Source organism: Aquarana catesbeiana, linkage group LG09, assembly GCF_042186555.1.
Source record: "Aquarana catesbeiana isolate 2022-GZ linkage group LG09, ASM4218655v1, whole genome shotgun sequence".
Taxonomy (NCBI): domain Eukaryota; kingdom Metazoa; phylum Chordata; class Amphibia; order Anura; family Ranidae; genus Aquarana; species Aquarana catesbeiana.
The window spans coordinates 99,437,226-99,463,700 of record NC_133332.1 but is presented as its reverse complement, the minus strand read 5'-3'; the positions used below and the strand labels follow the sequence as shown (position 1 = coordinate 99,463,700).

At 42.9% G+C, this 26,475-nt stretch overlaps 1 protein-coding gene across 1 annotated transcript in view; it reads right to left on the bottom strand.

Annotated features, from left to right (window-relative positions):
• Nucleotides 1–26,062, bottom strand: part of LOC141108966 (vomeronasal type-2 receptor 26-like) — a 37,087-nt gene extending 11,025 nt beyond the window's left edge. The window contains exons 1-4 of the mRNA XM_073600924.1: nucleotides 25,961–26,062; nucleotides 17,633–18,439; nucleotides 13,491–13,494; nucleotides 6,081–6,142 (exon numbers count right to left, since the gene is read on the bottom strand). Of these exons, the coding sequence (XP_073457025.1) occupies nucleotides 6,081–6,142; nucleotides 13,491–13,494; nucleotides 17,633–18,439; nucleotides 25,961–26,062 (975 nt within the window). The remainder of the gene's footprint in view (nucleotides 1–6,080; nucleotides 6,143–13,490; nucleotides 13,495–17,632; nucleotides 18,440–25,960) is intronic.
• Between the last annotated feature and the right edge of the window lie 413 nt (nucleotides 26,063–26,475).

The following is a 26,475-nucleotide window of genomic DNA, read 5'->3' as shown; positions in this document are numbered from 1 at the left end:
TTGGCTTACAAGTCACATTTGATAACATATGGGAACCCAGGTTAAAGTACTTTTTACAATACAAAGCACACTTACCTGCTAACCTGCAAACAAAATGATACTCTCTAAAAATTTACGTTAAAAACAGAGATTTTAGTTACATCATGTGCAAATACAGTTGGGACGGAAAGTATTCAGATCCCCTTTTCACTCTTTGTTATATTGCAGCCATTTGCTAAAATAATTTCAGTTTATTTTTTTTCCCTCATTAATGTACACACAGCACCCCATATTGACAGAAAAACACAGAATTGTTGACATTTTTGCAGATTTATTAAAAAAGAAAAACTGAAATATCACATGGTCCTAAGTATTCAGACCCTTTGCTGTGACACTCATATATTTAACTCAGGTACTGTCCATTTCTTCTGATCATCCTTGAGATGGTTCTACACCTTCATTTGAGTCCAGCTGTGTTTGATTATACTGATTGGACTTGATTAGGAAAGCCACACACCTGTCTATATAAGACCTTACAGCTCACAGTGCATGTCAGAGCAAATGAGAATCATGAGGTCAAAGGAACTGCCTGAAGAGCTCAGAGAAAGAATTGTGGCAAGGTACAGATATGGCCAAGGTTACAAAAAAATTTCTGCTGCACTTAAGGTTCCCAAGAGCACAGTGGCCTCCATAATCCTTAAATGGAAGACGTCTGGAACAACCAGAAACCTTCCTAGAGCTGGTTGTCCGGCCAAACTGAGCTATCAGGGGAGAAGAGCCTTGGTGAGAGAGGTAAAGAAGAACCCAAAGATCACTGTGGCTGAGCTCCAGAGATGCAGTCAGGAGATGGGAGAAAGTTGTAAAAAGTCAACCATCACTGCAGCCCTCCACCAGTCAGGGCTTTATGGCAGAGTGGCCCGACAAAAGCCTCTCCTCAGTGCAAGACACATGAAAGCCCGCATAGAGTTTGCTAAAAAAAAAACACCTGAAGGACTCCAAGATGGTGAGAAATAAGATTCTCTGATCTGATGAGACCAAGATAGAACTTTTTGGCCTTAATTCTAAGCGGTATGTGTGGAGAAAACCAGGCACTGTTCATCACCTGTCCAATACAGTCCCAACAGTGAAGCATGGTGGTGGCAGCATCATGCTGTGGGGGTGTTTTTCGGCTGCAGGGACAGAACGACGTTCTTGTAATTGTAGTCTTAGTTGTAATCGAGGGAAAGATGAATGCGGCCAAGTTGACATGACGCTCTCTCCCGCTGTAATACTGTGTTCACGGTGCGCAATGACTTATATAGGCATGGGGCGGGGTCACCAGGTGATGTCACCCAGTGACCCCGCCCCTTATGATGTCCCGAAGGTTTACCTTCCAACAAGACAATGACCCTAAGCACACAGCTAAAATAACGAAGGAGTGGCTTCACAACAACTCCGTGACTGTTCTTGAATGGCCCAGCCAGAGCCCTGACTTAAACCCAATTGAGCATCTCTGGAGAGACCTAAAAATGGCTGTCCACCAACATTTACCATCCAACCTGACAGAACTGGAGAGGATCTGCAAGGAGGAATGGCAGAGGATCCCCAAATACAGGTGTGAAAAACTTGTTGCATATTTCCTAAAAAGACTCATGGCTGTATTAGATCAAAAGGGTGCTTCTACTAAATACTGAGCAAAGGGTCTGAATACTTAGTACCATGTTATATTTCAGTTTTTCTTTTTTAATAAATCTGCAAAAATGTCAACAATTCTGTGTTTTTCTGTCAATATGGGGTGCCTTGTGTACATTAATGAGGAAAAAAAATGAACTTAAATGATTTTAGCAAATGGCTGCAGTATAACAAAGAGTGAAAAATTTAGGGGGGGTCTGAATACTTTCCGTCCCCACTGTATATGTGGAAGCTGCACTGCCTCGCCAAGGATCTTCTGTAAAGTGCGTTCCTGACTCCTAAATTAGAGTCTCCTAATGGAGCATTTATAGCAGTGGATAAATTGAGGGCAGGTATGTCTGGAGGGAGCCCATTCTTCCTCAAAGGAACAAGGATACATTCATAGGCGTGCGCAGCCTATTTCATTAGGGTGTGCACCCCAAGGCTCAAACACACATGCGTGCGTGCGTACGTACATATATATACACACACACACACACACACACACACACATGCACTTCTAAATAAATGTAAAAAAACATTTTAAAATGTATTAAAATGTGTTTTAATTAAACACTTATCAAATGTAAAAGAAAAAAAAAAAGAAGAAGAAGAAACTTGAATTTTTAAAATTTATTAAAACATTTAATTGTTCACACTAGCGGTTGAGGCGCAGTAAAACCCTGCTGTTGAGCTTTTACCGCCACTCAACCACTACCATCTTTTAGCTTTAGAGGCAGCGGCTGGGCTTGTTCACATGCCACAGCTGCAATTGTACTCCCTGTTGCTTTCAGCAGGTGTAGCACCCACTGACCATGACCCATTCAAGTGAAAGGCAGCACTCTGCAAGCAGCCTGCAACTGCATGCAAAGTGGAGTTCAAGGGGTTAAAGCAAGGGTTGTGGAGGCGATACAACCCCTCCTCATCACCTCTCAAATTCTCTCTGCATGTGCGGGAGTGACATCATTGCCACTCATACAGCTGGAGCCCACAAACCGGGGAAGATGTATGCCCTGTCAGAGGGCTTCGTTGTAAGGTGAGAATTTTATAATGTGCCAGTATGCGATGCATACTAGCACACTATGCAATTGCCTTACAGGGGAAAGTGTTTTTTTTTTGTTTTTTTTTACCGCTGCGGTTTACAACCGCTTTAAGTTGGTACATGTGCATGGGTTTTTTTTATTCAGATCGCTAGCTGAATACACTGATTAGTGCTGCAGCTGATTGGCTGCAAGAACAAGGTTTCCATTAGTCCTGTCCAAGAGAAGCTGATCTAATGATTGGCTTCTGTCTTACAGGGAAGGCTACACGTAGATTGAAATATATCGAGTCCCTGGTGAACTGGACAAATCTCAATCTGTGTGTACTCAGCTTTACCTTGTTCCTTGCCCCACTTCCTCCACTGCTGTGACTGTCCCCCTTAGCTTCTGTGTAAGGTATTGGCTGTGGTCACACTCCAGCATCTCCATCATAGCATACAGGGTTAATGTCTCTGTATGGTATGTGATGATGTCACGACTTGGAGTAAAGAAAGAGAGCTTGGAATCAGGTAAGTAAAAAAGTATATCCCCCCTCCCCCCAACATAAGGATGGACTTTTTTTAAACAGAAAAGTTTTATTAATGACCTAAGTATATACAGAATCCATTCGTAAAACAGTGAGGTTTGTGATACATCAAACCAGCAGGTATATAGACAGTCCTATGCACATAGCTGGTCAAAACAAAAAGAAACATGACATAGCATAGGAGTTAAATGTCGTGCACCAAGTTATTGTCTATAGGGCATTAAGCGAAGGGTTAATATAATCCGTAAACAAATATAAAGGATGGAATTTTTTATTTTCCTGAAGTTGGGATGTTTTATAGAGTTCCATATATTGATGTTAATGCTCAGATTTTTTGCTAGGATGAGAATTACTGAGACCTCTGAGGTGCTACATAGATGTATTTACCATACACTGTATATCTTATTAACCACTTGCTTACCAGGCACTTAAACCCCCCTCCTGTCCAGACCAATTTTCAACTTTCAGCGCTGATGCACTTTGAATGACATTTGTGCGGTCATACAACACTGTACTCAAATGAAATTTTTATCATTTTTTTCCTCACAAATAGAGCTTTCTTTTGGTGGTATTTGATCACCTCTGCAGTTTTTATTTTTTGTTTAAAAAACCGAATTTAACATTTTTTTTTTTAATATATTTTGTTATAAAATTTTGCAAACAGGTAATTTTTCTCCTTCATTGATGTTCGCTTATGAGGAGGCACTGATGGGCACTGATAGGTGTCAGTGATGGGCACTGATGTGTGGCAGTGATGGGCACTGATGGGTGGCAATAATGGGCACTGATCGGTAACACTGCTAGGTGGCACTGATTGGCACCACTGGTGGGCATTGATAGGTGGCACTTGTGGGCATTAATAGGTGGCACTCGTGGGCATTGATAGGTGGCACTGGTGGGCACTGGCAGGTGGCAATAGCAGGTGGCACTGGCAGGGGGTACTGGTGGGCACAGATGAGGCAGAATTGCCTCTTCCTCTTTGGGACTGATGTCCCTTGCAAATAAGCCATCATTCGGCTATAGCGCGGATGGCAAGAGGTTAAAAAAGAATGAATTTAATAAGATATACTGTGTATGTTGAATACATCCATGTAGAAGTCTCAGTAATTCCTAACATGTTGAAGAATGTACTTTTCTTTCAGTAAATCATCCCTGCTAGGTACAGGACAGCTTAAAAGCACAGCTCAGTATAGTGTAAAAGGCAGAGAAGGTCAGGACTCACATGTGGAGAAGATTCAGGCTTCCATCATTCCTCTCAGATCTTCAGTCTGCCCCAGGGAGATCTCTTCCTGCTCCGCCCACCTGTACTGAGCTGTCAAAGCCCCGACTCAGCAAGTAAAACGAGTACCAAGGAGAGAGACGGTTTTCCAGTTGTAAGCTGTTTTTGTGGCAACAGGAGGCATAGGATTGTGGGCTCTACTAACTCCTGTGAGGACTGCAGCCACCAGCTGTGGAGTAAACAGGCAGGAATTATCAGATGCTGCTGCCTCTGTCCAGAGCATCCCTGATAGCAGGTGGCGGAGTGTTATTCAGCTGTCAAGGATTCTGTAGCCGGGACTGCAGAGACAGTATCGGAAAATGTGGCTGCCTGCTTGCTCAGTCCGCAGCCAGTGGCTGCAGTTCTGACAGGAATTTTACATTCAACTAATAAATAGTCACACTGGCAGCACTATTAATTAGCAGGTGTGCCAAACTGGAGTTGTCACACATTGTGACAGTGAAATAAAAAGTGTGGTGTGCCTGGGCATTAGGGTGTGCCCAGGCACACTCAGCACACCCCCTGCACACGCCTATGGATACATTATAAGCCTGGCACAATGACAGCTGAAGGCATCCAATGTGTCCCCATGCCAAATCCATCAAACAAACTATACAAGTATGGCAACCACCCCAATTTAAAGCAAACGTTTGAAGTAAGGGGCACATGGGAAGTGCATTGCACTATACAAACAAGCGGTTAAGCAGTTTCCTATGGATGTAGATTTGTGGGCTAAATGGTCCATGTAGGTTTGTGTTAGTTTGTGTTAGTTGATAATATGTAGGTGGCGCTATGTCAAGGTTAATTTTTATTTATTTTAGGTATTAGGCAAGAGGAAATATGGGTATATATAATGAAAACAGTGTTTTCTTAGTGAAGAGAGGAAAAGCCTGAAAGATAGTTAGGTCAAATAGAAGGAAGCAAATTAAAATGGTGGGGAGGTTGGAAGTGAGCGAAGGGTAGAAGAGGAGGGTAGATGGGTAGAAGGGCTGGCCTGGGTGTGAAAACCTATGGCATTTTTTAGATGGTTAGAAAGATTTGGTCAAAGTTGTGCAGTATACAGTGTTAAACCAAGGATGACTACAGATGGTATATGTTTACTTATCATAGGCATTGGCAACTTCTAAACATTTGCTAGTTTTGACTGTTTGGCTGTTTTTTTAAACTTTTACTTAAAATTTTTTCTGGTGGTTTAGGCTAACAAATAGGCAGGCCTTGCATTTTCATGTAAGGTCTGCGTTAATGGCAATTTGTGATAAAATGATGTAGTTTTTTTTCTTTTTTTAGTTATAAATATATACTGTAAATATATAAGCCTGCATAAACAATATATAAAAGAAAAAAGTGGATGCCATCAATTCCATTATATATATATATTTATATATATATATATATATATATATATATATATATATATATATATATATATATATATATATATATATATATATATATTAAAGTAATGTGGTGATTTTCAGAGCGAGTGCCTGCAGGTAATATGACTTCCTGGCTCCTGGCACATTTGCATTCTTTGTACTCCTCTAAATCCTCCATAGAATGGCTCTAGATGCAGATATGCTAAATATATTTAAAAAGATACAGAAATCATTGTAGTTTATTTACTAACCTTGGTAAAATTGCTTTCCCAAATGATTGCCTCTGTATCAATGGTGAGCTGTTTCTCAGGTGCTTCGTGATAGTTAAAATTTCCAACATTTATTGATAAAATTGTGTGATTTGGTAAATAAACTGCATTATAAATGTCGTACCAAGTCGATATTTCATCTCCAGCAAAGCAGATCTGTTTTCCCATTGTGTTTGTGAAATTGACCATTTTTAGAAATCTGTGTAACTGCAAGGTACAGGCAACAATGTGATTTTAATGCTACTACTACTTTACTATAGTTAATACTGTGTTGTAATCTTGCTGTTATGTGTAATTGGTATTGTGCTAATATTAATAAATTTAATTGTAATAACAATATTAATAATATTAACATAAACCAAACATGAGGCCCCCATCAAATCATTCTCTGCAGCTATTACCTTTTGTATCACCACCCCCTCCCTTTAGAATGTAAGTTCTACAAGCAGGGCCCTCCTGTACCTTTTATATTGAACTGTACTGTAATTGTGTTGTTCCCCCCTATACATTGTAAAGCACTGCATAAACTGTTGGCGCTATATAAATCGTGAATAATAATAATAATGAGGCCCACAACAATTAATGCCAGCACTGTTTAAAAAATATAGCAAATAGATTAAAACCTCCATTTTATTTACATGAACTCTAACTAGCTACAGCTTGCCTTAATTAGTATTACTTTTGATCTTCACTTGAAAACCAAGTATGCAATATGACATGTTTGGAGTTGCACTGGGTGATCTTTTGTTGCAAAAATAGAGCTAAATTCATGTGGGATAGAAGTTCTGCTCTGGTAGGGTGTGTCACCTCAGAATATGTGCAAGGGGATTGTTAGCTGTGATAGAAGTTGGGAACAGCCCACTTATGAGTGCAGGTTGGCCCTTGTAGTGCAAGAGGTGCATCTAGGACAGTTATGGCGAACCTTGGCACCCCAGATGTTTTGGAACTACATTTCCCATGATGCTCATGCACTCTGTAGTGTAGATGAGCATCATGGGAAATGTAGTTCCAAAACATCTGGGGTGCCAAGGTTCGCCATCACTGATCTAGGGTCTCTTGAAGTCTCTTGCATGGATTAAGTGAGGGGTGGGGTGCGGATAGCTACTTTCTTGATAAGCAAGCATAGGACATAGTCCTTGGGGTTTCTAAAATGGAAGATTGTGTCTTCCATTGAGTCATATTATTGCTCAGCTACAAAATTTCATTGATTAACTGTGTCTCCTGGGCACCTTAGTTACTTAAAAAATGGTTGGAATCTTAGGACTTTAAACTGTACAGCGCTACATTAGGACTACAGTTGAAATGGTAGGTATATTACAGTTGCACATATTGGTGGTTATACTTTGTTGCTGCTATCTGGCATTTATTATTAGTTTTAATGAACCTGCCAGAATGCTGGATTACTGTTTATTCCAACTGAGCACCAGATGACTTCTACACTGTTGCCACAGGATAAAAAGTACTATTGTATGTATATTGTGGATATATGTCTACGTGTTTTAAATGTGACTTCCTTCTGCAAATCCTTTGTAATGATTGCAAGTCTTGTAATTAAGCAGATCCTGTATGTTGGGCGTTCAAATGCAACTAATGGCCCATACACACAATCTGAAAATCGTACGAAAAATACCGCTTTCGAAACGATCGTACGATTATTGGATTGTCTTAGCCAATGGCTGAGAGCACTGATTGGAGTGTTCTGGCGGGGGGGCAATCCCCCTATCAGAACACAACAGCTCAGCGGGGGAGATCTCTGAACTAACCTTGCATGGTTAGTACAGCAGGTCCGACCGGAGCGGGGTTGAAGGAAAAAAAAAACGAATAGTATGTACGTGGTTTAAGGAAAGGCCACAGTGCTCTAATTTACTGGGGGACTATCTTCTCTGACTGAAATGAAAATCTACAGTCTCAAGCTATCAATACTCGAATTACAATCAATTCCTGCTAAATCATCCAAAATTCAAGCTGTGGGAGGCCCTGTCTACAACACCCAACTTCATAAAGCTGACTAAAAATTAAAAGGAGTTAGGTGGAAAAATTTTAACTGAACAGTGACCACAACCAATCAGACACAGTGATTGTTTGGGTATGCAGATGCTGCAGCTGTCTGAATACAATAGCTGCCAGCAAGATTTCTCCCTCATCTACACTGTTTTGCGTGGAAGGGGGTATCAAGCAATTTCTCTCATTTAGCCTGCAGGTCCACCGAGGCTAGCCATACACAACAATAAACCCTCGGTCCACTGAGGCAAGCCATAGATGGCTCATTCTTTCTAAGGCTAGTTCCAACTGAAATTAGCCATACAAATATAACTGTGTATGGATAGCCTCAGTTCCAGAGAAGTGTAAGCAGATGGCATTTAATTCAATCAACCAGCATCTTTCAGGTACAGAAACATAGCTGCCAACAGTCCTGATTTTACCAGGACATTCACAGAATTCAGTCTGTCCATGTCCTGGGAAAAATCACGGGAAATTGGCTTTGTCCCCGTATTCTGTAGGCAACCCACCACTGGCCACAGCTCCGGCTGTGAAAACATGCATGCAGGATCTCCCTCCGGCTAGCAGGTCACTTTCCTGTGTACAGTGGAGAGGGGAGGGGTCTCTGACCCAGGCAGCCAATCAGCTTCTCTCTTCAGTGTACAAGCAGAGCAATTCACTTGTACACTGAAGCCGATTAGCTGCCCGGGTCGGAGGCTCCTCCCCTTTCCACTGTACACAGGGAAGAGACCTGCTAGCCAGAGGGAGATCCAGCGGGCACCGAAAGCAGCCGTCCGCCCCCCCTCAATTCTTAGTGAGCTGACACAGCCAGAGGTGCAGGGGGAGATGCTACAGGCACCACAGTTGCAGGTGAGTGGCCATGGGGTGATCTGCTGGATGTTCTGTGTGTTGGGGGTTGGTGTACACATCAAGTCCTGTACCATGTCTGCACCCTCTCTGACAATCACCTGTAGCATGTCTGCACCCTCTCTGACTGTCTCCTGTAGCATGTCTGCACCCTCTCTGACCGTCACCTGTAGCATGTCTGCACCCTCTCTGACTGTCACCTGTAGCATGTCTGCACCCTCTCTGACCGTTACCTGTAGCATGTCCGCACACTCTTTGACTGTCACCTGTAGCATGTCTGCAAATTTTCTGACCGTCACCTGTAGCATGTCTGCACCCTATCTGACCATCACCTGTAGCATGTCCACACGCTCTCTGACCGTCACCTGTAGCATGTCCACACCCTCAATGACCGTCACTTGTAGCATGTCCGCACACTCTCTGACCCTCACCTGTAGCATGTCCACACACTCTCTGACCGTCACCTGTAGCATGTCTGTACTCTCTCTGACCATCACCTGTAGCATGTCCGCACACTCTCTGACCGTTACCTGTAGCGTGTCCGCACACTCTTTGACCGTCACCTGTAGCATGTCCGCACCCTCACTGACCGTCACCTGTAGCATGTCTGCACCCTCTCGGACAGTCATCTGTAGCATGTCTGCACCCTCTCTGACTTTCACCTGTAGCATGTCCACACACTCTCTGACTGTCCCCTGTACCATGTCCGCACACTCTCTGACCGTCTCTTGCATCATGTCCTCACACTCTCTGACCATCTCTTGTATCACGTCTGCAGTCTCTGACCATCTCTTGTATCTGTTTGATGGGATCTGTCTAGGGGGATGGTGTTTGGAGTACCTTTATCTGTTGATTGATAAACTTTCTGGAATACACATATTGCTAGTGTGGTGTAGGATCTGGGCCTGCTGTCCCTCCATCCCTCTTTCTTTCCTATTTTCTTTCCTTCCTTCTCTCTCCTTCCCTCCCTATCTCTTTCTTTCTCCCTTTCTTTCTCCCTCTTTCCCTCTCTTCCTTCTCCCTCCACCCCTCTTTCATCTCAGACTCTAACCATGCCTCCTTTAAGCCTCACTCAATATTTTTTTTTCTCTTAAATAATCTTTATTGACATCTCTTAACTTTACATACACCATGTTAAAAACAACCGCAAATTCAAGTATACATACACTGTTGAAGAAGAGACCGTGTGACCCTCAACCTTTCCCCTCCATACAATATTACACCTACATATCCTATCCAGCAGCTAACCTCGTGTGGTACCATAGGACGGCAGGTAGTTATTTTCCCCCATACCCTCCCATCTTCCCCTTACTTCCGTCCCTCCCCAAACCAGGGCCTCCCTTTTATTCCTGACATCCTAGACTTACTAACCAGGGGTTCCACATCTTTTTAAACTTTTTAAGGCTCCCTCTTCTGATATATAAGGCTCTCTCCTTCCATATTACGTCGTTTATTGTTTTAACCCACTCATCAACTGCCGGGGGGAGGGCTGATTGCCATCTTTGCATAATAAGCTTCCGAGCTTGGTATAAGCATCGTAAAACCGCTACCCTGACCGTTGTCTCCTCCAAACTCCATACCCTATATCCAAGGATGCAGAGTCTGACATCTGCCTCTAAAAGAATCCCCCACTTGTCTCCGATATGGCCCACAACCCCCAACCAGTACCGTACCAGTTTAGGGCACCTCCATACCATATGTATCAGATCACCCTCCTCCCCACACCTGGGGCACTTAGCATCGGGTCTTACACCAAAACGGAATAGTTTTTTTGGGGTATAGTATGCTCTATATAGCAACATTAGGTGGGAGAATCTCTGTGCAGGTGAGACTGAAACCTCCTGTCCTACCTCCAGAACTTCCCTCCATTGTGAATCAGTTAACTTTCCCACATCCTTCTCCCACCCCTCCCTGCAGCCAAGGTGCTCTGGACTAACAATGGCTTCCTTGCGTAGTTGCGTGTATATTCTGGAGATGAAGCCCTTCATCTGCCCGGGCCTAATCACTCTCTGTAGCAGTACAGCGTCTGTCCAAACTAGGGGACCTACCCTAAATTGTGCCTCCAGGGCCGCTCTCATTTGTAAATATCTAAAAAATGTTTGTTTTGGAATATTGTATTCTTTTTGGAGGTCCTCAAAGGTTTTCAGTACGTTCCCTCGGTACAGTTGGGCCAGCCTATTTATACCCCACCTCACCCATTCCTTAAATTCCCCCATAGCCACAATCTCCTGTAAGTTTCTGTTGTGCCAGAGGGGAGCGAATTCTGTAAACCCGGCATAACCCAATAATGTCTTAGTTGCTTTCCAAACTCTTATTATTAACTTAGTTGTGGGACCGCTACCCGGTAATGAGTCTGCCTCCAGTGCCTCCACTATGGTTTTATGGGGTGCTTCCAGAGTTAACAAACCTCTATCAGCATAACCCCCCCTATATGCTGTAACTGTGCCGCCAAAAAGTAACTCCTCGGATGCGGGAGAGCTATTCCTCCTTCTTTAACTGGCAACTGTAGGTTCTGCAGGCCAATCCTGGCCTTCCCTCTCCTCCACAACAGTTCCCTAAAGAGTGAGTCTATCTTTTTAAACCACTTTTTATTCACCCACACCGGCGAGTTGTGCAACAGGTACAACAGTTGGGGCAACCAAACCATCTTGATTAAGTTGCCTCTTCCTGCTACGGATAGGGGCAGCCGACTCCAGATGTCAGTTTTACGCTCGAATTTACCCAGTAGTGGAACTAGATTATCTACAACGTACTGATTGGGATCTTTTGACATATTTATACCCAGGTAACGAATCCTTGAAACTACTTTTAGGCATGGAATTCCCGATAGGTCCTGGCCCTTGGGTGTATCTAGTGGCAATAGCGCAGACTTCCTCCAGTTCACCACCAGTCCTGACACTTTGCCAAACTTCTCCATTATATCCATTACCTGCCTGAGAGAGCCTTCCGTATCCCCCAAAAATAGTAAGACATCGTCGGCATACAGGGCAATCCTTTCCTCTCCTATACTTCTTACGAACCCCTCGATCTTTGAGCTGGACCTTATATGAATTGCTAGTGGCTCCATGGCAAGGGCAAAAAGCAGGGGGGACAGGGGGCACCCCTGCCTTGTTCCCCTTTCTAAGCATATTTTCTCTGAGAGGCCTTTATTGACCCTAACCCTTGCACTTGGGCCCCAATACAATATTTTTATCCACCTTCTGAAAACCGGACCCAAACCAAACTTCTCCAGCACCCGCCAGAGATAAGGCCACTCCAAACTATCAAAGGCCTTGGTTATGTCCAGCGATAATACCGCTCTTGATCCCATATTCTCTGTCGGGGTCTGAAGGTTCAGGTAAGCCCTCCTGACGTTCATGCTCGTGGTTCTATGAGAAATGAATCCCGTCTGATCCGGGTGAATACGTTTATGCATGACTTTGTTAAGCCTAGTGGCCAACACCCTTGCCAAGATCTTGGCATCTGTACATAGCAGGGATATAGGCCTATATGCCGACGGGTCCAGTGGGTCACCCCCTTCTTTATGTAGCAGGATAATATCTGTTTCAGACATCGAAACAGGCAAACATCCTCCCTGTAAAGCCCAGTTCAGTGTTTTCAACAACTCTGGCAGGAGAATCTTCCCATACTGCTTATAGGTTTCTACTGGGAGACCATCCGGTCCTGGAGATTTTTGATTCGCCATCCCGCTCACAGCCTGTTGCACCTCAGCTAGAGTAATTGGCGCATCTATACCCACTCTGTCCTCTTCAGTAACCGTTGGGACCCTTATATCCTTAAAAAATGTTTCCATGTCCTTCTCCTCGACGATCCCTTGCGACCTATACAGCCTCTCATAGTATTTTTCGAATACACCTGTGATTTCTGAACTCTGAGAGGATATCTCGCCCTTTGTGGTCCTAATTGCCGGGATCGCCGAGGAGGAGGAGTTGGTTTTTACCAGAAAGGCCAGCATACGTCCCACACTTTCCCCTTCCCCAAAGGTCCGTTGTTTCTGGAAAAGATGTTTGTTTTCACCCCTCTTCAGGACTGCCGCTCTGTAAGACTCCTGTTTTTCCTCCCACCATTTCTGCTTCTCTGGAGTAGGATCCTCTATAAATTGCTTCTCTGCTATCTCCAACTCCCTCCTAATTCCTTCCTCCCACTCCCTCACCCTCTTTTTGATTCCTGCCACCCCCTGGATTAGAATACCCCTGAGAAATGCCTTTAGTGTGTCCCATTGTACACCCACCGTAGTTGAGCCTTCATTAGATTTTAAGAAGTTTTCTAACTTTATTATTATCCTCTCTGGTTCCCCCATTAGCTCCAGCCAATATGGGCTTAGTTTCCAAAACTTCCTAGCCTCCCTGACCCCTATGCCCACTGAAGCCACCATCAAGGAGTGATCCGAGATCCCTCTTGGATAATATACTACATCCTTTATTAATGGTACTGCCTCCACGTTCCCCAGAGTCATATCAATCCTGGAGAAGGTGGAGTGGGAGGCAGAGAAGCAGGAGTATTGCCTTACTCCGGGGTTCCGAGCCCTCCAGATATCCAGTAGACCTGCCTCCTCTAAAAATTGGCCCAACCGGCCCCCTGCTAAACTATCTGTTTGGGCTCTCGGCGGGTACCTGTCCAGCTCTCTGTTCAGCACCTCGTTAAAGTCCCCTAATACTATCACCGGGGTGTCCGTTTTATCCAACATAAAATCCAACAAGTTGTATAACACTTCCAATTTAAAAGGTGGAGGAATATAAACATTGGCAATGACATACATTCTGTTTTCAATAGAGCAATACAAAAAAACATAACGACCTAGACTATCTATCCTGGTCTGCCTGCAGGAGAACACCACATTCCTTGTTACCATTATACTCACCCCTCTAGAGTAGGAGGAGTAAACCGAATGGTATTGGGCCTGAAACCTCCTACTTGGTAGGCGAATCAACGTGTCCTTTGTCAGGTGTGTCTCCTGCAGGCAGACCAGCCCCACCCCTCCCAGCTCCAAATACGAAAAAATGGCAGCCCTCTTATTTGGGTTCCCCATCCCCCGAACGTTCCAGGAGCCTATTTTAAGGACCTTAGACTGCATCAGACAGGCAACAGACGAGAGCTGGCGTCTATGGGACCAGAACTAATGGGCGCCTTTAACTTGGCACGGTGTCTTATACCAGAGAGTAACACCTTCTTACCCGTTATACCTCCCACAGAACCCGTAGGATAGCTAAAGTGAAAATCCTCTATTAACACCATATTGTGCACTACACGTAGATAGAAGGAGAAGAGAAGAAAAGAAAGAAAAAAAAAGAAAAAAGAAGAGAATTACCCCCCGTACTTTATAGCCCATAGGGTTTTCATACTATTATATTCCATTCCAGTGAGTGCTCTAAATATCCCCTTTCTCATAGTGTTTTTTGATTTACCACACATGTGCTTAATCCTACCTCCCCCCTCCCCCCTCCCCCCCTAGCTACCCTCCCAGGTGCTATGTGCATTTTGATTACTCTTAAGGATGATTTTACAACCCTTCTCCCACTCCACCCCCCCACCACCTCTCCCCCCCCACCAGACCCCCCCCAACCCTCCCACCCCCCCACCACAACCCTCCCACCCCTCCCCCCACTCTCCTCCACCCCCCCCCACCTTACCAGGTTTGCCCCTGGGGCTCTATTCGTGACCTCCTCATATATTCCTTCCAACATAACCCCTCCTAACGTTCCCCCCCCCACCCTCCACCTCTGGCAACCACATGTACAGAATTTTAAATATAGTATCCTCCATATCCCCCATTCCTACTCTACCATACACCCTCATTTACTCTCTATACCAAGTTCATAGCGCTTCCCACAGTCCATATCTTCTTATCCTCCTATCACGCATCCTCAAAAAAGAGAACCTCTCCATTTGCCTCAACCCGTAATCTGGCTGGATACAGCAAGGCATATTTGAGCTCAAATTTTTGTAGGGTGCGTTTGATCTTCACAAAACCTTCCCTGCGTCTCTGCAGCTCCGGTGAAAAGTCCGCAAAAAATGAAACCTTTACTCCGTTGAAAAATATAAGCCCCTTCTCTCTGGCTTTATGCAATAAAGTTATCTTGTCACAGTGGTTCAGGAATTTCATTAATAAGGACCTGGGGTGCCCTCCAGGGGGCGGAGCCCTGAAGGGGACCCGGTGGGCTCTCTCAATTGCAAACTGTGAGGAAAATGCATCCCTTCCAAAAGTTTCTGTAAGCCATCCTTCCAAAAAAGCGATGGGACTCTGCCCTTCACATCTCTCTGGGAGGCCCACTATTCTTATATTGTCCCTTCTCAGGCGATTTTCTATTTCATCCATTTTTTCATTAATTCTACCCAGTTGTTCCTTCATAGATTTAACATTTTGTTGTAGGGGAAAAACATCGTCCTCCACTTGGCTCACTCTTCCCTCCAAACCAGCTAATCTATCTACTGCTTTTTGTAACTCCTGCTTTATTATTAGTATTTCATCTTTAACCTCTTTAATTTGGCAGCTTAGCCCCTCCACTGATGCCCTGCAAGAATTGATTGCCTGTAAAACTTCCCTCAGGGTGGGTTCTGCCTCTGCGACGGAGATAGTTGTTGGTGGGGGTAGATGAACTTTTTCCCCTGCCCCTGTTTCTTTATTAATATTCGGGTTTTTATGCCCTGCTCCCGCTGAGGATGAGGATGCCTGTCCTTGACTTTTCCTGTCCCCGGTGGCCTTAGGTTGCGATGATTGCCCGTTCTTAGTAGGGGTCTGTTCAGGGGCATGTGCAAACCTCTCCAATTTTGCTGCCGCTGCTGCCGCCTGGTTCCCCTTCTCCTTTGCTGATCGTAGTGACTGGGGCCCTAAACTCTCCATATTGACTGGCTCCTCCCCTCTCCTCCTTGACATTGCCATTATTGCCTCTATGAGCCCGGGAGCCCAACACTACCCGAAGGGAACAGGTAGAGCGCGAGAGAAGCCAGGTAGCAGCAGGAAAAGAAAAAAAAATTTAACCGAGGTTGCACAAGCAGGTACTGTATCTTTAATGCAGGGAGCTAACTACAACCCTACAGTCTCCACTCAGTCAGGGTACATGTTCAGCAGTTTAAGAGTTTAATATACTGGTCATGTATATCACAGCTGTCCGTTCACTCCTCCGTCCCCCTGTTACAATACAGAGTAACAACCTTCTGCCTTTCAGCCAGGTACAATGAACTGTGCTTATTCGAGAGGGATAGAACCCTCATTCAGGTCTCGCTCACCCGCTCCAAACTCCAAAGTCCCAGGACCCAGCGTCCAGCTCCTTACCGGTCTCTGCAGTATATCATGAGCCGTTTGACATCAGCCTCTGTTCACCACCGGTTTCCAAATCCAGCCGTTCCCCCACTCCTCCTTTCTCGCCGCTCCGCAACGGTACAATGAGGTACGCTGAGAGCCACTCCACCAGCTTCCGGGAACACAGGCGCAGTACCTGCCGAGGCTCCAGTGAGAGCGTCACAGCGCAGCACAGCTGACTAGCACCAGTGACCGGCACCGGCTTCTCCGTCCTCCTCGTCCGCCGCCCTGCACGGCCACGCCGGGACCCAGACACAGGCCACCCCACAGCAACAGCCGGCCAAGCGCTCCAACACACCAACGCTGGTAGATAGACAGTGGGGCACAGAGGCTTTCAGCAGGCTGTTCACTCCGCACCACACTCCTTCCACATCCACATCCGGTCACGCCCCTCAAATCACTGCCCTCACTCAATATTTAGTTTAAACCACGCCACGTTTTTTCTTAACCACACCTACAAACGAATGCTCCACCCCTAATTGAAATCATTTTTTCAGAATGTTGGCAACTATGCAGAAATATTACTTTTTTTGCCTTATTTTTCACTTAAATCCTCCTAGCTGTCAAAGAGATTGCCATCTTAGCCTCCATTTAGATCTGCAGTTACCATGGTACTGCAAACATGCAATGACACCAGCCATTTGAGGGTTTGAAAGAGCAGTTGAGAGTTAACATAAGCACACTAGCAACTTTGACAGTTATCTCCAAAGGCACCAAAAAATTGGTGTTTGATTAAGGATTTATTAATATCTAGTTCTACTTTAAAAAGTCAGTATTCCCAATCATGATATTTCAGACATTGACAGATGTTAATCTGATTAATCAGCTTCTTATATTTTTATGAACTCCAGTGGTGATATCTCTCAGCTGAATTTTTAGCTTTTACTTAACCCTGCTGCATCTCCATGCAATATGCCCAATATGCTCAGTTCACGAAGCTAACTTACCAGGATAGGCATCCTTATAAAAAAAATAAATATATATATATATATATATATTTTTTTTTTTTTAGTCAATTGAAACTTGAAAATAACAGTAATATAGCTGAAAATAGGGAGCCTTATGTATCCTTACTGAAATGAAAGATCAGGGAGGGTAAAGCCATTGTATCCTCCTAAGCAGGTTGGGTGGGGCTCAGTAACAGATTTGCTAATCTCTCTTTCACCAAACAAGACTCATCAAAAGATATGCAAAGCTAGTGGGTAATATGGCCTGCTGAAATTCATCCAAGGCAAAATATTGGTTTTGACTGGATTAGCCAGTTAATGTCATTGCTTTTTTCTAAGACAGAAACAATCAGCGCTAGAACTGAACCCATTAAAATTGACTTGAAAGGGACTATTGATAACTGTAATGTTAGAGAGGGGTTCAGTTACTTTTCTCTTACCTTCCAAGAATGTAAATCTTGAAACTTCAGTTTATATTTGTTATTTAGCCTTTCAGTTATAGGTATCTCTTGATACAATTTTTGTAATGCATAGGCCAAGATATAGACAGAATTGTAGACAACATCACTCATGCCTGTGAATCTTAGGTTACAATGTGAATATACAATTAGTCTGCCATTCTCCACCCCTGTGCAGTTCCGCCTTCTTGGATTGAATGGGCATCGGTTAGCACAAAGTTCATCCCACCACGTTGTAAACGTCCTTCCTGGTGGGAACCTACTCGGATTAACTTCCTTGATGAATTTAATGAAATTTGGATTTTCTTTTTTGTTTATTATAAATCTCAGAGAACCGTTGACCATCGTATCATTTTCTTGTGTGAACATTCGGAAACTGGAATCAGCAGTATGGATCCAGATTTTCTTTGGTATTTGAGTAATGTGAACATTTAGTTCCAGGTAATATACATCATTTTTAGATCCATATACTAGTATGACATTTGCGGTTGACCTAGCAATAGTAAACTTTATCTGCTGTATCCTAGCTGGGCTGTAATCATTAATGGCAGGCACGATTAAAGTAAAGTCAATACATACCCCAATTTCTGTTAGCATTTTTTTTATGACTTTTATAGCATTGATGCAACTGTCTGAATCTGGATATATAATGCCTATCCATTTCCAGCCAAAGTGTTTTAATAAGGCTACTACTCCAGCATACATAGTGTTTTCACTTGGAACAGCTCGGTAGAAGTAGGGGAACTTCTGTTTGTCTCCCTGTAAAGGATCCTGAGAGGCAAAACTTATCTGGCAACAGAATAAAATGTTGAGACAATAAAAATGTATGCAGAATTAGGCAGCTGGTCAAGAATAAGTTGGCCTGCATCATAGTGAATTACAAGTAAAGCAATAGCCTACATTGTGATGAAGTAAGAGGCAAGAGAATTTGGGAAGTCAGCAGAGGATGAAGATAGCAGTGTCATATTTTTTTTCTCAGTAGTGGAGTTGGTTAAATATGCTATTGAATGCCCATCTCTTTTATCTTGTGATATCAAGATTTTTGCCCCACAAATCTACATCAGTTAAAGGAGAAGTACAGCCTAAGCTCGGTGTTGGATCGCTCGGTTATCAGTGTTAGAGGCGCTGGGGGGACAGATGCAGCCTCAAACTGATGCTGTATCTACCTAGGTAAGTATGATTAAAAACCAAGACAAAAAAACATACATCTCTTTTAACCACTGTAGATTATTCATTAAAATGCAAATACCCCCCTACAACTCAGGCACTAGGGCCTTACTGTCGCTTGATGCCACTAAGGCCTTTGACATTACAGAATGTTCGTATAAAATACATGAAGGGGTAAACTTTCCTCACCCTTTGCCCTGAATAGAAATACCTGACAAGGATGGCCTGGTTTTGCCATTATTGTTTGCCTTAGCCATAAAGCCACTTGCTGCCTAATCACATATATTTAAAATATTGTGGGTTATAATTATGGAGAGATACATGAGAAAATCATGCCCTTTGTAGATGATACCCTACTTCTCCCATTACTCCTTCATGGCCTACACAACTTAGGGATGTTTTCAAATATATGGGTAATTCAATTACTTTGCACCTCACAAAGTATTGCCAGAGTAACGTTTCTCCTCTATTTATGAGATACTGAGTCAGTGTGTACTAAGCTCCCACGTTCTTTTATAGGGAGAGCACTTCTCATAAAACTGATTTGAATGCCAGAACTGCTTGTTCCAAATATTTAGAAAAAAAAATTAACTTGTTATCCAAATTATTTGGAGATGTCCAAAACTTAATAGATACTGGCACTCTGTAATTACTACTCATAATACAATTTTTAAATTTACTATACCCTTAAACTCTAAACTATGAATTTTAGGTCATATGGATGATCTCTATACAGATTACTACTAAGAGAATCAGAGGCGTAACTAGAACCTTCAGGGCCCCGGTGCAAGAAACCATGATGGGCCCCCCTTCCATCCAAGCCCCGGGCTTCCAATTTTGAGAGGGTGTCCATGGACATCCTCCCAAAACCATGCTTCCCGCATGCCCCCTGGGACATGTATTCAGCGCAATCACAGTGGCCTTTTACCATGTGATGTCAGCTGATCACATGTAAACAGACTTGGGGGTTATCCGCAGCCCTTTCCTCCCATGCTGTGTCTGTGTTAGGAAAGGACTGCCATTAACTGTCAAGAATGTCAGTAAATTATTTACACTGATAATAAGTGCCCCAGTCATCAGTGCCATCTATCAGTGCCCATCAATGCCGCCTATCAGTGCCCATCAATGCTGCCTACAAGTGTTACCAATCAGTGCTCATTAATGCCGCCTATTAGTGCCCATCAAATCTGGCTATCAGCACCACCTATCAGTGCTCATTAATGCCACCTAACAGCGTCCATCCGTGCCACCTATCAGTACTCTTCAATGCTTCCCATCAGTGCCATCAATACTGACTATCAGTGTTCCTCAGTGCCCATCAGTGCAGCCTATCAGTTCTGCCTATCAGCACTCATCAATGCCTATCAGCGCCACCTACAAGTGCCCATCAATGTCTCCTATCAGTGCAGCCTATCAGTGCCCCCTATCAGTGCTCATCAGTAAATCCTATCAGTGCTTCTCATTCCCCACCAGTGCCTCCCATCGGTGCCCGCTATCAGTGCCCCCTAGTGCCTTCTCAGTGTCCCCTATCAGTGTCCCCTATCAGTGCCCCCTAGTGCCTTTTCAGTGCCCCCTATCAGTGCTTCCCTTCAGTACTCATCAGTAAATCCTATCAGTGCCCCCTATCAGTGTCTCCTATCAGTGCCCCCTAGTGCCTTCTCAGTGCCCCCTAATGGCTTCTCATTGCCCCCTATCAGTGCCTCCCTTCAGTGCTCATCAGTAAATCCTATCAGTGCCCCCTATCAGCATCCCCTATCAGTGCCTTCTATCAGTGTCTTCTATCAGTATCCCCTATCAGTGTCCATCAGTGCCTTCTATCAGTGTCCCCTATCAGTGCCGCCCATCAGAGTCATCTGTCTTCTCAGGACAGCATGGCTCTGAGCGGAGAGCGTGTCTCTCATGTAACAGCAGCACAGAGACACCGGCATTGACAGTTTTATATCCCACTCCGTCTGTCCTCTCTTGCACGGGATGACACAGGACACACAGCTGATCTGTTCCCCCTTCTCTCCCCTCCCCTCTCCTCTGTGTGTGCTCTGCGGGCAGTCAAGTGAGTGGGATATAAAACTGTCAATGCCGGTGTCTCTGTGCTATCTTATTATATCTTTTCATGTGACAACACTGAAGAAATGACACATTGCTACAATGTAAAGTAGTGAGTGTACAGCTTGTATAACAGTGTAAATTTGCTGTCCCCTCAAAATAACTCAAAATAACTCAACACACAGCCATTAATGTCTAAACTGCTGGCAACAAAAGTGAGTACACCCCTAAGTGAAAATGTCCATATTGGGCCCAATTAGCCATTTTCCCTCCCCGGTGTCATGTGACTCGTTAGTGTTACAAGGTCTAAAGTGTGAATGAGGAGCAGGTGTGTTAAATTTTGTGTTATCGGTCTCACGCTCTTATACTGGTCACTGGAAGTTCAACATAGCACCTCATGGCAAAGAACTCTCCTAGGATCTGAAAAAAATAATTGTTGCTCTATATAAAGATGGCCTAGGCTATAAAAAGATTGCCAAGACACTGAAACCGAGCTGCAGCATGGTGGCCAAGACCATACAGTGGTTTAACAGGACAGTCTCCACTCAGAACAGGCCTCGCCATGGTCGACCAAAGAAGTTGAGTGCACATGCTCATCGTCATATCCAGAGGTTGTCTTTGGAAAATAGACGTATGAGTGCTGCCAGCATTGCTGCAGAGGTTGAAGGGGTGGGGGGGGTCAGCCTGTCAGTGCTCAGACCATAATCCGCACGCTGCATCAAATCATCCTGCATGGATGTCGTCCCAGAAGGAAGCTTCTTCTAAAGATGATGCACAAGAAAGCCTGCAAACAGTTGGCTGGGATGGAGGAACTTGACTGGCCTGCACAGAGTTCTGACCTCAACTCAATAGAACACCTTTGGGGTGATTTAAAGCGGAGACTGCGAGCCAGGCCTTCTTGTCCAACATCAGTGCAGGCCAGTCAAGTTTCTCCACTCCAAACTTGCTCATGCATGTCTTTATGGACCCTACTTTGTGCACTGGTCCAAATCATTTGGTGGAGAGGGGATTATGGTGTGGGGTTGTTTTGTTTTTCAGGGGTTGGGCTTGGTCCCTTATTTCCAGTGAAGGGAATTCTTAAGGCATCAGCATACCAAGACATTTTGGACAATTTCATGCTCCCAACTTTGTGGAAACAGTTTGGGGGTGGCCCCTTCCTGTTCCTACATGACTGCTTACCAATGCACAAAGGAAGGTCCATAAAGACATGGATGAGCGAGTTTGGGGTGGAGGAACTTGACTGGTCTGCACAGAGCCCTGACCTCAACCTGATAGAACACCTTTGGGGTGAATTAGAGCGGAGACTGCGAGCCAAACCTTCTCGTCCAACATCAGTGCCTGATCTTACGAATGCACTTCTGGAAGAATGGTCAAATATTCCCATAGACACACTCCTTAACTTTGTAGACAGCCTTCCCAGAATAGTTGAAGCTGGTATAGCTAAAAAGGGCGGCCAACTCAATATTGAAGCCTACGGACTAAGACTGGGATGCCATTAAAGTTCATGTGTGTGTAAAGGCAAGCGTCCCAAAACTTTTGACAATATAGTCTATATATAGTGGGTAAAATAATTATTGAACATGTCACCATTTTCCTAGGTAAATATATTTGTTAAGGTGCTATTAAGATGAAATGTTTACCACATGTCGGTAACAACCCATGCAATCAATACATATAAAGAAACCAAAACAAATAAGTCCAGAAATTAAGTTATGTTTAATAAAATGGAATGACACAGGGAAAAAGTATTGAACACATGAAAAAAGGGAAGTGCAAAAAGGCATGGAAAGCCAAGACACCAGCTGAAATCTATCAGTAATTAGAAAGCAATCCTGTCCCTTGTCCGTGCAAATTAATATCAGCTGGTTTAGGCTCAACTGATGGCCTATAAAAAGGTGTCTTATTACCAAGGTGTCACACAAGAAACATTTCATGATGGGTAAAAGCAAAACCTTTGCAACCTTATTGTTGCATAACACTCTATGGCATTGGTTACAGAAGGATTTCTAAACTTCTGAATGTACCAGTGAGCACTGTTGGGGCCTTAATCCGAAAGTGGAAAGAACATAATTTCACCATAAACAGGCCACAGCCAGGTGCTCCTCACAAGATTTCTGACTAGGAGTAAAAAGAATTATCAGAAGAAACATAGAAAAGTAACTGCAAAAAAGACTGAATAGTTTATCAAGTCTGCCCATTTTTTTTATTTTATTTTTTATTTTTTTGTGTTAACTTTGTTGTCTGACTAAAGATCTATGTTTATCCCAAGCATGTTTGAAGCCATTTACTGTTGACTGTCTTACTACCTCTGCTGGTATTTTATTCCAAGCATCAATTACCCTTTCAGTAAAATAATACTTTCTAAGATTTGTTTTGAACTTGCCTCCAGTTAGTTTGAGGACATGTCCCTGTGTTCTTGATTTTGGTTTCATATTAAAAAAACTGCCTTCCTGAACCTTTTTCACCCCCATGATGTATTTAAAGGTTTCAGTCATGTCTCCCCTTTCTTTTCTTTCCTCCAGACTGTACATGTTAAGTTCCTGAAGTCGCTCTCGAAATGTTTCATCCCCCACACCTTTCACCATTTTTGTTACCTGTTTCTGGACTCATTCTATCTTATTAAAATCTTTTTGTAAGTGAGGTTTTCAGAACTGGAGACGGTATTCTAAATAAGGTCTGACTAAAGATCTACTGTATAAAGGGGAATCAGAATCTCCTTCCTCCTGCTGGCGATCCCTCTAGTGATGCATCCCAGAATTCTATTAGCTTTTCCCACTGCCTGGCCACACTGTTTTCTCATTTTGCAATCATCTGAGATAAGTACCCCTTATAAGAAGAGTTGTCCAAGAGACAAGGGCCACTTGTGTAGAGCTAAAAAAGACCTGGAATTAGCAGGTACAATTGTTTCAAAGAAAACAATAAGTAATGCACTCAACCGCCATGGCCTGTACGCACGTTCCCCACGACTCCATTGCTGAAGAAAAAGCATGTTGAAGCTCATTTAAAGTTTAGACAAGCCCGTGAAATACTGGGAGAATATAGTCTGGTCAGATGAGACCAAAATTGAACTCTTGGATGCCATAATACACACCATGTTTGGAGGTCAAATGGCACTGCACATCACCCCAAAAACACCCCCATACCAACAGTGAAGTTTGGAGGTGAGAACATCATGGTGTGGGGCTATTTTTCAGCATATAGTACTGGCAAATTTTATATCATTGAAGGAAGGATGAATGGAAAAATGTACCAAGACATTCTTGATAAAAATCTGCTGCCATCTACCAGGATGATGAAGATGAGACGAGGTGGACATTTCACCAAAGCAATGATCCCAAACACAAAGCCAAGGAAACTCTCAATTGGTTTCAAAGAAAGAAAAAAAGCTGCTAGAATGGCCCACCAATCACCCGACTTGCCTTCAATAGAAAATCTGTAAAAAAAGAGCTAAATAGGGTTCATAGAAGAGGCTCACAGAATCTTCAAGATTTGAAGATCGATTGTGTGGAAGAATGGGCCAAAATCACACCTGAGCAATGCATGCGACTAGTTTCTCCATACAGGAGGCGTCTTGAAACTGCCATTACCAACAAAGGATTTTGTATGAATTTTTAAATAAATTTCAGTTAGCATGTTCAATACCTTTTCCCTGTGTCATTCAATTTTATTACACATAACTTAATTTCTGAACTTATTTGATTTGGTTTCTTTGTATGTATGGATTGCTTGGGATGTTATCGACATGTGGTAAAAATTTCATGTCAATAGCACCTTTAGAAATACATTTACCTAGAAAAATGGTGATGAATTCAATACTTATTTTACCCGCTGTGTGTGTGTAAATATATTTATACATATATACAGTATATTCCATTTAAATGGTTTAAGTTATATCTGTTTAATAGGTGGAAACAAATGCCTGTTGATCCTGCCAGAAATCTACTGCTGCGCTGTGTACTTTGCACTCTAAAGAGTTATCTCAAGCACTTTCATCTTCCTGCCTAGGTAATCTCAGTGAACTACAGTACAGAACCTCTTTCCCCTTTTAGACAGGATTTCCTATTGGAAGTATCTCACTAAAAATTACATTTTTGTTGCAGGGAATGTCTGAAATCTGACTTGTATCTTAGTGCAGACTTCTGGGAAAATCAGTGAGCCAATCGCACAAGCAGGAAATTATGTTTCTTGGGGGCGTTCTGTACACATTCTGTGTACACAACAACTCCAGGTTGCCATATTGCATTGCATTTTCAGAAAATTACAGAGCTGCAGATTGAAAAGGAAAGGGAATTTTTAATAAAATTAAATTACAATATGGTTTGTGTCCCAATTGTATATGCTCTATTATGTTTTTTTTATTTGCAATTTTTTTCCCTTTAAGTACACTTTACCATAGACCTGATCTCTCCCTTCTGTTTTGGCAATCTTTCTTTCTGTCACTACAAAAAAATGTTTGAAATAATCAGAACAGGTGAAAATTGTAGGAATTATTTATTATTTATTTAGTGATGATATTTCATAGAATGTTTTACATTTTTATATAGGAATGTCCACATCGGTCACAGCAGGAGTTTCCAAGGCTAACTTCAAAACTCTAGGGTCAGTGTAGTTTGGTGATGATTAACCTACTAGCAAGTGTTTGGGTGAACAGTGGGGCACCCAGAGGAAACCCATCAAAACAATGGGAGGACAGACTAACTTCATAAATTGTAGTATCACCATTCAGACCTAAAAAAAATATCTATCTATCTATCTATCTATCTATCTATCTATCTATCTATCTATCTATCTATCTATCTATCTATCTATCTATCTATCTATCTATCTATCTATCTATCATTATTATGCATGCATTACAAAATATTTGTTTTTTATTTAAAGTAGGTATTTTACCTGGGGATACTTATACATTCCAAATATATTAGCATATTGTAAAGAAAAGCTAGATGACATCCCTTCAACGACAGCAGCAAGAACTCCATACTGATCACAATTATAGTTAGGATATTGTGAAGTGTTTCCTGAATAAATAAGAACAGCACCTTGGACGGTTCTGAAGAGGTCAACATAGGAATCATATATATTATAGCCCAAAGTTACATTTGGTAATATGTTAGGGTTGCGGTTGATCTCATCCACGGCAAATACTAAACTTAAAAAGTTGTAGAAGTCTTCAAGCAGCATGCTGAAAATGATTAACATTTTCACTTTTTTATTATCATGTTTTATTGAGTCTTAATACATAATAGAAAAAAAAAACAATCTTGCTAATATAAATTTCTTTTAAATTATAATAAAAATAACAATAATGTGAGCACTATGAATAACACTGACCTTATTTTCCTTGGTTGGAGATGTGGAGGGCTTGAATAGTTAAAAGCCTCAGTTTTGTAGTACATGTGTATGTCAAATAGTCCTCCTATTAGAATGTCTCCACTCATGTAGAAGGGTCTTTGAGGATAATGTGTACCTGGTCTGCAGCCATATTGTAGAGACTGACATGTACCACCACAGAGAAACAACAATATCATTGCATTCTTTTCTATATACATCATGGCTGCATGCTCTTTTTTACGTAATAATTAGTATGTCAATACATTTTAAAAATTTAGAAA